Consider the following 13,648-nt stretch of genomic DNA (forward strand, 5'->3'; position numbering starts at 1 on the left):
AAACAATCTTGAGGAAGAAGAACAAAGCTGAAGTATCACAATCCTAGATTTCAAACTATACTACAAAGCTATAGTTATCAAAACAGTATGGTATTGGCACAAAAATAGACAAACAGATCAATGAAATAGAATAGAGGGCCCAGAACTAAACTCACACATATGTGATCAATTGATTTACAACAAAGGAAGCAAGAATATACAACAGGGAAAAACAGTCTCTTCAATAAATACTGTTGGGAAAACTGGACAGCTACATGCAAAAAAAAAAAAAAATGAAACTGAACCACTCTCTTATACCATATACAAAAATCAAGTCAAAATGAATTAAAGACTTGAAAGTAAGTCCTGAAACCACAAAACTTTTGGAATAAAATATAGTTGGTAAGCTCCTTGACATCAGTCTTAGTGACATCTGTGAGGGGGAGGGTGTGACTCCAAAGGCAAGAGAAACAAAAGCAAAATTAAACAAATGTGACTACATCAAACTAAAAAGTTTTTGTGCAGCGAAGGAAACCATTAGCAAAATGAAGAGGCAACCTACTGAATGGGAGAAGATATTTGCAAATCATATATCTGCTAAGGGGTTAATATCAAAAATGTATAAGGAACTCATACAACTCAATAGCAAAAAAAATCTGAATAAAAATGGGCAAATGATCTGAACAGACATTTATCCAGGAAGACATACAGATTGGCCAACAGATGCATGAAAAGATGCTCAACATCACTAATTATTAGGGAAATGCAAATCAAAGTCATAATGAGATATTACCTCATACTTTTCAGAATGGCTATTATCAAAAAGACAAGAAATAGCAAGTGTTGGCAAGGTTGTGGAGAAGAGGGAACCCTCATACACTTTTAATGGAAATGTAAATTGTTGTAGCCACTATGGAAAACAGTATGATAGTTCCACAAAAAAAATAAATATAGAAGTACCATATGATCCAGCAATTCCACTCCTGGGTATCAGGTATCTATCCGAAGGAAATGAAAATACTAATTTGAAAAGGTGTATGCACCCCTATGTTTATTGCATTATTATTTATAATAGCCAAGATATGGAAATAACCTAAGTGTCCATCAATAGATGAGTGGGTAAAGAAGATATGGTATATATGTACAACAAAATACTGCTCAGCCGTAAAAAAGAATGTATCTTGCCATTTGCAACATGGGTAAAACTTGAGTGTATTATGCTAAGTGACATAAGTCAGACAGAAAAAGACAAATACCACATGATTTCACTTACATGTGGAATCTAAAAAACAAAATTCAGGGTCATAGATATGCAGAACAGATTGGAGATTGCCAGAGGTGACAGGGGTTGGGAGGATGTAAAATGGGTGAAGGACATTAAGGTACAAACTTCTAGGTATTAAATAAATAAGTCCTGGGAATGTAATGTACAGCATGGGGAGTATAGTCAATAATATTATATTATCTGTGTAAAGTAACAGATTATAACTAGACTTACTATCGTGACCATATTGCAATGTAGACAAATGTCAAGTCACTGTATTGTACACGTAAAACTAATATAATATTGTGTGTCAGTTAAACCTCAGTAAAAAAAAATACACACATTTGTAATCTCTGGGATTCAGGAACAGGCAGGTCTTACTGTAATTCTCTTTTATAAGTAAAGGAGAGTAAACATTATAAAGAACACCTATATGTTTGACGCTAATATATAAGCATGTGTGCATGTATTTGTACTCAAGAAAGTAATTTTCTTTTCTATATATAAAAAAAAAGGAGCTAATGCCAAGATTTGAATGGATAGTCTTTGTGACTTTGAATGGTCTTTGTGTGTCAAGAATGTTAATAAGAGTAGTCACAGAGAGGAAGACAGTAATTTAGACACTAAGAAACCTTAATGAAAAAGGAAGTAAGTGAAAGGAGAGTAGTTGATTGCAATAAGAATATGAGTGGATGATACAACCTGAGGGCTTGTTTTCCCATCTTACAAAGATGAACTATACACATATACTTCCATAATACAGATGGGTTCTTTCATTATTAGAAACAGAAGTGTGCTTTAGATCCGTGCTACAAATATTTCTAGATACAGATTTACTTGTCCCATCCAGTTTTACCTGTTGTTTTGGACCTATAAAGAAGTTGCTCGATGTCTTATTTTAAATGTATGAGTGAATTTTAAATTGCTATTCAAAAGATGCAAAGATTAATTTCACTTGAATAGAGGGGCCCCTGAGTGGCTCAGTCATTTAAACCTCCAACTCTTGGGGCGCCTGGGTGACGCAGTCGGTTAAGCGTCCGACTTCAGCCAGGTCACGATCTCGCGGTCCGTGGGTTCGAGCCCCGCGTCGGGCTCTGGGCTGATGGCTCAGAGCCTGGAGCCTGTTTCCAATTCTGTGTCTCCCTCTCTCTCTGCCCCTCCCCCGTTCATGCTCTGTCTCTCTCTGTCCCAAAAATAAAAAATAAACGTTGAAAAAAAAATAAATAAACCTCCAGCTCTTGATTTCAATTCAGGTCACGATCTCATGATCCTTGGGTTCGAGCCCCACATTGGCCTCTGCAAGTTATTGTAGAGCCTGCTTGGGATTCTCTCTCTCCTTCTCTCTCTGTCCCTCCCTGGCTTGTACACTGTCTCTCAAAATAAATACACATTCAAAAAATTTTTCACTTGAATAGATATGTTAGGATATTTGATTCTGCTGTGTAGTTTTGCACACACAGATCTATGCACACTAGATTTGCCATGAACTTGAAGCTCCCTACTATTCTGCATCCATGTCACATGATATGGAAACATTCTTTCATGGTGAATTTTTATGAACATATTGAAAATTTTTAAATATATTCATTTGGAAGGTATGATAAAAAACAGCATTACTAAAGTTTTACCTATAATTTTGATGAATGTTTTAAATTGTTTTTCTAACATTTATTTATTTTTTGAGAGACAGAGAGAGCACAAGCAGGGGAGGGGCAGAGAGAGAGAGGGAGACACAGAATCTGAAGCAGGCCCCAGGCTCTGAGCTGTCAGCACAGAGCCCAATGTGGGGCTCAAACTCATGAACTGCAAGATCATGACCTGAGCTGAAGTTGGACACTTTAACTGACTGAGCCACCCAGGCACCCCTTTATGAATAGTTTTCAATCTAGTCTGGGGACTTGATGCAATCCTGACAAGTGAGATAACAACTTTAGTATAAATGAAGCTAACATTATTTTGGCTGTGAACTTTAAGTTTTGCTTAACAAAATAATTGTCGTAATTATTTCCTTACAGTTTTAATATAAATGAAACTATACAAGTCTCTTTTACTTGGCACATTTATTTTGAAATTCCTTTCATATTGTAGTTGACATAACTAGGTTATTTTGTTAAGTAATTCTTTTATAGTTTTATTTTTACAAATGATATAATGATCTAATATTCGCCATGCTATAAAAATGTAAGAAGAGTATATATGAATATTGATTTCATAGTTAAAAAAATATTGATGAACCCAAGCAGAAGGTCATTGAGGAATCTTTATAGACATTAGGTGTTAAATTGACAGATGTGGAATCAGAATTGCACATGCACAGTGGAATACTCATCATGAATTCTACTTGATGTTAGAATGAAAGAGAAATCACAAAGTAAGCAGTAAGTAGAAAAATGTTTAAACATCTTCATGTGGATCTTCTTCTATATTTGGGTGTATTTTCATTACTCGTTCTATAGGAGTCTTAACAGAATCATAGCTCCATCCCTTCCTGGTAAACAACTTCTCAAGGAAGCCTGGCATCCTGTAGCCCTTGAGTTGAATGAAATCTTTAAAGGCAATTGTTCCATAAAGATCTTCAATAATATCCTTTTCAGGAACCTTCTTTCCAAAACTACCATCTTGACCTTCAAGTAAGACCTTGGGGTCAATCAAAGGTTCATCATTTATTAGCTTTTTCCACAACTTGGGCTTCAGGTACCATGCTCCATACCTCATTTTCACCCAATTGGGTTTATAAGGATTCTCTGGTGGCTGGAGTTTCTTCTCCCAATCTTTATCCTGTAAGGAGAATCTTATGCCCTCCATCTCATCTAGCCCCTTCCTGTTCTTTAGATCCATAGGAACCTGGTTTACTTTCTTCAGGCAGACCAGTTTACGGGTTAGTTTGCACTCATAGCCAAGGTCAAATTGTTTCATGATGAACTCTTCATCAATGCCCAAGTCTCCTAAAGTAGCAACCCATTTGCAGAATTTACGAACTTCTCTTGGTACTTTTCTTTGAAGAGGAGAAATTTTGAGCAAATCATCTGTGCTTGATTTCTTTTCTTCAGGAGGCACTTTGTCTGGATGTGACCCAGGAGTCTTCTTGGGAAGTTCAACTTTGGCAGGACATTTCTCACAACGCTTTGTGGGAGACTTCCTTCTTTTCTCAGTGTTCTTACAAGAAGCCCAAGTGGCCTCCAGCTTCCTGTCAGGATCCAGCACTTCCAGCACCTTTAGTAAGAGCTCTGCAGGTAGATCTTTCTCCAAATCTGGGTCGAGAGCCAAGGGATGCTCAGTCAGTTGGGCCTCAATGTCCTCTAAGAATGCCTTCCGTGCTAGCTGGGCTGGTGAGAGAGTAGAAAACAGGTCTGCTTCCTTGGTCAGCTTTTTATGACTCTTTGTTGGGGCAGGTTGGGGAACTCTGTGAGTAATCACAGGGAGAAAGCCCTCCTTAGGGCTGCGAGTGATCAGACCTTTACAAGGTGGACACCCCCTTCTGAAGTCATCCAGCCCCTCTTTCACAAATATCCACCTCCGGCTGTCCAGGGAGGTGGGGAACTTCAGAAGCTTCTTCTTGTGATTTGCAAAACACTTGGAAGGTAATTTGTCTTTGTACCAGGGCTTGCAGTTCATGCCCAGGGGCATTGGTTCCAGTGGCCCTGGGGCTAACAGCCACTTCTTGTTCTCCATGGTACCTCTAGCCCCCGGGTGACCACCAGCTTTAGTGGTTTGTTTTCCAGTTGCTAGGAGACTTCGTAGCCAGGCGCCCCCAGATTCTTCCCAGAGGGAGGTCCACGCAGTTGCCTCCTCGCAGCCAGCTTTCTCCTGGGATGGGTGCCGAAACTTCATTCCTTTTTGTTGAAGGGTACTATTCCGTTATGTGGGCATACTCCACACTTTAATAATCCATTCGCCTTTTAATGGGCCTGTGGGTTAATTCCAATTTGAGGGTATTACAAATAAAGCTGCCACAAATATTTGTGTTCATATCTTTGTACATCATTTCATTTCTCCTGGGTAAACTTTAGCAGAGAGGAATAGCAGAAGCATATGATGGGTGTTTGTTTAACATTTTAGGAAACCACCTAACTTTCCCCAAGGGGATGTTTAATATTCCTTCCAATAGTGTATGAGAATTGCTCTTCGTCCACATAGTGCCCAATACTTGGTATGATTAGCCATGTTAATTTTGGCTATTCTGATAGGTGTATAGTGGTATCTCACTGTGCTTTTAATTTGCATTTCCCTAATGACTATCTGTTCATGTGCCTAGTTGCCATTTATCTCTCCTGTGGTGAAGTGTCTGTTCAAATTTTTTACACATTTTTAAATTGTATTGCTATATATCATTGAGTTATGAGTTCTTTGTGCATTCTGAATGTAAGTCCTTTATCAAATATATGATTTGTAAATTTTTCTCTCAATTTTTTCTCTCCACATATGGCATACATTTTCATTGTCTTAACAGTGTTTTTCAAAGAGCAGAGTTTTGACATTTGATGAGGTCCAATGTATCAGTTTGTTTTTTTATGGATTGTTCTTTTTGTATTGTATCCAAGAAAACTTTCCCTATGCAAAGGTCATAAAGGTGGTTTTCATTCTGCTAAGTTTTATAATCTTAGGTTTTACATTTAGATCTGTCCTCTACTTAAATTTAGTTTTTTTAGGTGATGCAAAATATGGATCAAAGTTTTTATTTTTTTATTTTTATTTTTTGCCTGTGGATATCCCATAGTTCCAGAATTTTTTTAAGAATCTTTTTTTTTTTTTAAGTTTATTTATTTGGGGGGAGACAGAGAGAGAGAGTGCACACACATTTGCCTGAGCAGGTTAGGGACCTGCAGGTTAGAGAGAAAGAGACAAAATTCCAAACAAGCTCCATGCCATTAGTGCAGAGCCTGATGTGGGGCTCAAACCCACAAACTGTGAGACCATGACCTGAGCTGAGAGCAAGAGTTGGATGCTTAAGTGACTAAGCCACCAGAATTTTTTTTTTTTTTTTGAAAGAGAAGCTTTTCTCCACTGAATTACGTTTGTAATTTGGTAGGTGTAAGTTGTTCATATTGCTGTGAGTTCATTTCTGGACACCTTGCTGCTTCACTGCTTTCTCTGTATACCAATTCCACACTGTGCTGATTACCTTGTATTTTATAAGTCTAAAAACAAGACTGTATTCGTCCTTCAAGTTCATTCTTCTTCTGCGAAGTTGTTTTGACTATTCTAGGTCTTTTGAATTTCTATAGGAATTTTGGAATCGGTTTGTCAGTGTCTATAAAAAAACCTGTTGGGATTTTGATTAGGATTTGGTGGAATCAATAAATCAATTTTGATATCTAATATTGAGTTTCCTGACGCATGAAAAAAGTCCATCTCTCCATTTACATGTATTCTTTCATTTATCTTAGCAATATTTTGTACTTGTCAGTGCATAGTTCTTTCACATCTTTTTTTCTCTAAGTTTTCCTTAATATTTTATGTTTTTTGATACTACTGTAACTAGTATTATAATTTTTAGTCACCATGTTCATTGTTACTATATACAAAAATAATTTATTTTTGTGTATTGATCTTGTATCATGCAACTTTTGTAAACTGACATCAATTCTAGTAGCTTTTTTTAAAGTTTATTTTTTGTTTTGAGAGAGAGAGAGAGAATATGCAGGAAGAGCAGAGAAAGAGGGAAAGAGAGATAATCCTAAGCAGGCTCTGCACTAACAGTGCAGAACTCATGAACCATGAGATCATGACCTGAGCCAAAACCAAGAGTCAGATGCTTAACCCCACAGAGCCACTTGGGCACCCCATCTAGTAGCTTTTTTCTTTTTCTTTTTTGTAAAGTCCATTGAATTTTCTACATTGAGAATCATGTCATCTCTTAATAAAGATAGTTTTACTTCTTCCTTTCCAGTCAGAAAAAACTTTTTCCTGGCCTTATTGCACTGGCTAGAACCTACTTATATTGATTATTCATTTTTGAGAGACAGAGAGAGAGAGACAGATATGAGTGGGGGAGGGGCAGAGAGAGAGGGAGAACAGAATCTGAAACAGGCTCCAGACTCTGAGATGTCAGCACAGAGCCCAACCTGGGTCTTGAACTCACAAACCGTGAGATCATGACTTGATCCAAAGTAGGGCACTTTACCAACTGAGCCACCCAGGTGCCCCAATTTTTATATTATTTCTGATCTTAGGGGGAAAGCCATTAAATGCGATGCTAGCTTTAGGTTTTTTGTACGTATTGTTTTCCAGTTTAAGTTGCTTTTTATTCCTAGAGGTCTGAGGCCTAGTGACAAATGCTTTGTTTCAGATATGTGGATTGTGTCAAATGTTTTTTCTGCACCCATTGAGATGTTCATACAGCTTTTACTTTCTAAAGTAAAGTTTGCTAAAATAATAAATAACAGGGGCGCCTGGGTGGCTCAGTCGGTTGGGCGTCCGACTTCGGCTCAGGTCATGATCTCGCAGTCCGTGAGTTCAAGCCCCGCTTCGGGCTCTGTGCTGACAGCTCAGAGCTTGGAGACTGTTTCGGATTCTGTGTCTCCCTCTCTCTCTGACCTTCCCCCATTCATGCTCTGTCTCTCTCTGTCTCAAAAATGAGTAAATGTTAAAAAAAAAAATTAAAAAAAATAAATAAATAACAGTGATTTCCGTGTGGCTTGAAATTTTCTTTGTGGGAAGATTTTTTTGTTTTTTATTTTTTTCTTAACTGCAAATTCAGCTTCTCTAATAGCTATAGGGATATTTAGGTTATCTGATTTTTCTTGAAGGAGTTTTAGTTTGTATATTTCAAGCAATATGTTTGTTTTATTTATATTGTCAAAATTATTGTCATAAAGTATCCATACTATTTCCTTATTGTCTTTTAGTATCTGTGGAATCTATGGTAATGTCACCTCTTCCATTGTTGATTTTTGTAGTTTGTATCTTCTTTTTTCCTTTTCTTCCTAATCAGACTGGGTACAGAATAAGACAATTTATTGACCTTCTTAAATAAAGTTTTTAATTTCATTGACTTTTCCCATTATTTTTTGTTTTCTTTTTGATTGGTTTCTTCTCCCGACTTTGGTCTGTTGTTGTGTCACCCTTAATGGTCTGTTCATGGCAATCTACAATGCTTTTTCCAGCATGAACCTCAAAACTCTTCCAGCGTCTACTCATTACCCAATTCCAAAGCTACTTCCATACTTTTAGGTATTTGTTACAGCAGCAACTTACTTCTTGGTACCAATTTCTTAGTCCTTTCAGGTTGCTGTAACAGAACATACTGCACTGGGTGGCTTATACACAACAGAAATCTATTTCTCACAGTTCTCGAAGCTGGGAAGTCCAAGTTCAGGATACAGGCAGATTAAGTATCTGGTAAGAATCAACTTCCTGGTTCATAGACACCCATCTTTTCCTGTGTCCTCACATGGCATAAAGACTTAAGAATCTCTCTAAGGCCTCTTTTATAAGGACATTAATCCCATTCATGAGTGCTCCACCCTCAAGACTTAATCACCTCCCAAAGGTCTTATGCACAAATACCATTATATTGGAGATTAAGTTTCCACATATAAGTTTGGGTGAGACATAGTTAGCCTGCAGCATGTGGACATTCATTAAATTTTATATATTTTATAACCTCCACACTACTTTTTGAATTACTTTGGCTTAAAGACTATATCACTCTTAAATAGATTTTAACATAAAAATATTTACCAGGGCTCCTGGGTGGCTCAGTTGGTTAAGCGTCTGACTCTTGGTTTTGGCTCAGGTCATGGTCTCGTAGTTAGGGAGATCAAGCCCTACATCATACTCTGCACTAGAGGCATGGAGCCCACTTGGGATTCTCTCTCTCCCCCCTCTCTCTCTCCCTGTCCCTCCCTCACTCTCACTTGCTCTCTCTTTATCTCTCAAAATAAATAAACATTTTAAAAGTATTTACCCATGTAATGGTCAGCTTCATTGTTCTTTACTCCTTGCTTTAGATCAATATATCTATTGTATCATTTTCCTTCAGGGAAAACAAAAATATAGTGTACCATATGTCTGCTGGTGAAGAAATTGTTCTTTTCTTATGTGCTTGAATTTTTTCTTATTTTGCCTTGTTTTTTTTTAAGATTTTTTTAATGTTTATTTATTTATTTGGGGGGAGAGGCAAATAAATGTTTATTTATTTGGGGGAAAGGGCTCAGCATGGAGCCCGACGTAGGGCTCCCATCTCACAACCATGAGATCACCTGAGCCAAGAGTATCAAGAGTTGGATACTTACTCAACTGACCCACCCAGGTGCCCCATTTCAGAGATATTTTTAAAGATGTATTTTCTGTGTATAGAATTCTGGGATGATAGGTTTTTTTTTTTCTTTCAGTACTTAAAAAAGACAGCTCCATTGTTTTCTCATTTGCATTGTTTTGGACAACAGGTATAAAGTCACTCTGATTTTGGTTTGTACATAATGTGTCTTTTTCCCGCCTCTGGCTACTTTCAAGATGTTTTCTTTATCATTGTTTTTGAGCAAATTGATTATTATGTGCCATGGTATCATTTTTTTGTATTTCTTGTGATTGTGACTTGTTGAACATCCTGAATTTGTGTGTTTATAGTTTCCATCAAATTTGCAGGGAAATTGCCCTAATTTCTCCAGATGTGTTTTCTGCCTTGCTTTTTTCTTCTCTTCTTTGTAGATTCCAATATTCCACATATTATATTACTTGAAGTTTCATACAACTCACTGATGCTGTGCTCATTTAAATGTTGTGTTTTTTTTCCTTTGTGATGCATTTCAGGTCATTTCTCTTGCTAGGTCTTAATGTACAGTAGTCTTTTTTTCTGTAATATCTGATCTGTCATGAATGCCTTACAATATAGCTTCCATCTTACACTTTGAAATTCTTATCTCTAGAAGTTTGGTTTAGTTTGTTTTTTCATGTCTCTACTTAATTTTTTGAAAATTAGAAATATAGACATTAAAACTGTTTTAAGGTCTTTTCCTGATAATTTTAACATCTGTATCAATTCTGGGTTGGTTTTGATTGACTGGTTCATCTCTTAATTATAGAAGCATGTTACTGCCTCTTCCACTCTAGTAATTGCTGGATGCCAAAAATAATAAAATTTACCCAGGTGGGTGCTGGATTGTTTTGTAATTATGTAAATATTTTTGAAACTTGTTTCTATAAGCTGTTAAAGTGCTTGGAAATGGTCTGATCATTTTGGGTTCTTTTTCAGATTTAATAGGCAGAAACAGAGCAGTGCTCAATCTATGGCAAATTATTCCCTACTCTTCCATGTACACAACTAGTGCCTGTGAATATTGAGGCTTTCCAGTCTCGCTGGCAGGAACAGTCACTATCCTAGGCCTGGTATACATGCCAGGCATTGTTACTTATAATCTTTTTAGGTAATTCATTTCCTGGCATTAGGTAACTTCCTCATGAGCATGAGCAGATCAATAATCAGTTGAACAATTAGGATGGGGGTGGGGTTGGGGTCTGAAAGTTTCTGAAGTTTTCTCTCTGCATAAAATTCTACTTTCTGGTCTTAAAAAGTCTACCCATTTTGTTCTCCAATGTCTCTTAGCTTAATCTCTTAAATTTAGAGTGAATGTTGGCCTCTGCCTAGACTCCCCCTCCCTGAACCATGGCCTAGAAATCTAGTAAGTAATCTGGGGTAACCATAGGGCTCATCTCATTTGTTTTCCATCTCTCAGGGATGGATCTCTACTGCCTAATGTCCAGTGTCTTACAAACTATTGTCTTATATTTCTGCACCCCTCCCCTTTTTTTTTTTGGTTGTTTCAACAGGTAAATCTAGACCCTTTTTCTATATCTTGGCCAGAGGAAATTTTTTCTTTCTTTCTTTCTTTCTTTCTTTCTTTCTTTCTTTCTTTCTTTCTTTCTGCTTTGTCTCCATGAATTTGGGAAGCTGCCCTCTCAAAAGTTACCCAAAGAATTCTTAACCATCAAATACCTTATCATATTCTTATCACTGATCTTAATCATTAAAAATTGTGGATCATGGGGCACCTGGGTGGCTCACTTAGTTAATCATCTGACTCTTGATTTCGGCTCAGGTCATGATTTCATGGTTCAGGAGATTGAGCCCCATGTCAGGCTCTGCACTGACAGTGTGGAGCTTACTTGGAATTCTCTCTCTCTCTTTCTCTCTCATTATAAATAAATAAACATTAAAATTTTTTAAATATTTTGGATCATACTGACATTATTGAAATTTATATTCTTCCTGAAATTTTATACCATTCAGTTTTTCTCCTAATGCTTATGATATACATCCATTTTGAAATACACAACATGAATACCAAACTCCTCACCATACCACATTGCTATTTATAATTCTGATCTAACATAGCTTTTCTTTTGTCATCACCAAAATTCTCCAATACAAAAATCACAGATTAGATATCATTCCTCAGTTATGGCCTGATAATACGTCTTTGTTTAAATCCATTTGGTTATTTATTCCTCTATTTACCACACATTTGTTAAGTTCTATGCTGGATCCTCAAACTGCTGCAATTAAAAGTGTAATTACTCTGTTTTCCCAATAATGAAATTCCCCTTATTTCTTTGCCAATGAAATCAGCTTTTTCATATCAATTACTTCAAAAGTTGTGCCCACATTTCATCTTTGAGGTAAATCTTTTCTGAATAAGTATTGACTGGTATAGGCGAAGATTACACATCAATGAAATGGAATTAAATGGAGCAGTACAACTAGGGTAAACTAAGGTTGGTATCAGAAGCTGAAGTGTGAAACTAGGAAATAAAAATGTGAGCAAGAAAATAGGAACATGGTCTAAGTCTAGAGATAATTGCTTGTTTTGTTTTGTTTGTTTGCTGCAGTGTGAATCACTGGCAGACAATCTCCACTTAAATGCAGGGGCAAAGTGACATTTTCAGATGAGAAAATAAAGATGATTAGTAAGTTCACTTAAGTTTATGGCCAGAAATGGGACAAATTCTGATACTCAAATACCTTTAAAAGTTCTGTATCTTCCCACTTTGTCATATGACATTCAGATGACCCTTGAGCAACTCCAGCCATCCCAGCCCTAAGCAACCACTGATCTACGTTCTGTCTCTTTAGATCTGCTGATTGTGGACATTTGATATAAATGGAATCATAGAATATGTGGTCCTTTTTTATTAGCTTCTTTTATTTAGCATACTGTTTTCATGTGTCATCCATATTATAGCATATGCTGGGTACTTTGTTTCTTTTTATTGCAAATAATTTGTGTGGATATACTATATTCATTAATCAATTGAACATTTGGGTTGTGTCCACTTTTTTATTATGAATAATGTTGCTATAAACAGTTATGTACAGGTTTTTATTTTTTCTATTCAGTCTTTTGAAATTCATTACTCGTATTTCCCCAGCTTCATTGAAATATAATTGACAATTTAAAATTTTATATATTTAAGGTGTATGACTTAGTGAATTGTTACACATTTATATTGTAAAACAATCAGCACAGTCAAGCTAATTAACATATCCAGCACCTCACAGTTATCATCTTCTTTTCTTGTGTGTGTTGAGAACGCTTAAGATCTACCCTCTTAGCAAATTTCGAATATACAATATGATATTGTTAAAAAAATTTTTTACATTTATTCATTTTTGAGAGACACAGAGAGGCAGAGCACGAGTGGGGGAGGGGCAGAGAGAGAGGGAGACACAGAATCTGAATTAGGCTCTAGGATCCAAGCTGTCAGCACAGAGTCCAACACGGGACTCAAACTCACGAACCAGGAGATCATGAGCTGAGCCGAAGTTGGACGCTTAACCAACTGAGCCACCTGGGGACCCCAAATTTCAAATATACAATATGATATTGTTAACTATATTCACAGTGTTGTACATTAGATCTCCTGAACTTATCTTAAATAACTGAAACTTTGTACTCCAACAAGCTTCCCACTTCTTCCTCCCCCCAGCCTCTGACAATCAGCACTACAGTACTCTCTGCTTCTAGGAGTTTATTTTAGATTCTCTATGAAAGTGAAATCATGCAGTACTTGTTTTTCTGCATCTGGCTTATTTCACTTAGTATAACATTCTCCAGGTTCATCCACGTTGTTGCAAAAAGCAGGATTTTCTTCTTTTTTAAGGCTAAATAATATTTCTGAGTGTGTGTGTGTCTCACGTTACCTTGATTCATCTGTGGGTGAACGTGTAATTTGTTTCCATATCTTTTTTTTTAAGTTTATTTATTATTTTTGAGAGAGAGAGAAAGATAGCACGTGAGCAGGGAGGGGCAGAAAGAGAGAGAGAAACTCAAACAGGCTCCATACTGTCAGCTCAGAGCCTGACACGGGGCTCGAACTCACAAGCTGCAAGATCATGACCTGAGCCAAAACTAAGAGTCAGAAACTTAACCAACTGAGCCACCCAGGCACCTCTGTTTCCATACC

At 36.9% G+C, this 13,648-nt stretch overlaps 1 protein-coding gene across 1 annotated transcript; it reads right to left on the bottom strand.

Moving 5' to 3' along the window:
• Window positions 1–3,637: 3,637 nt before the first annotated feature.
• Window positions 3,638–5,074, bottom strand: LOC115506745 (protein FAM47E-like). The gene has a single exon (XM_032592048.1). The coding sequence runs from the start codon at window positions 5,072–5,074 to the stop codon at window positions 3,638–3,640; it is 1,437 nt and encodes a 478-aa protein (XP_032447939.1).
• Between the last annotated feature and the right edge of the window lie 8,574 nt (window positions 5,075–13,648).

The sequence above is a fragment of the Lynx canadensis genome, chromosome X (genome assembly GCF_007474595.2).
Source record: "Lynx canadensis isolate LIC74 chromosome X, mLynCan4.pri.v2, whole genome shotgun sequence".
NCBI classification, from domain to species: domain Eukaryota; kingdom Metazoa; phylum Chordata; class Mammalia; order Carnivora; family Felidae; genus Lynx; species Lynx canadensis.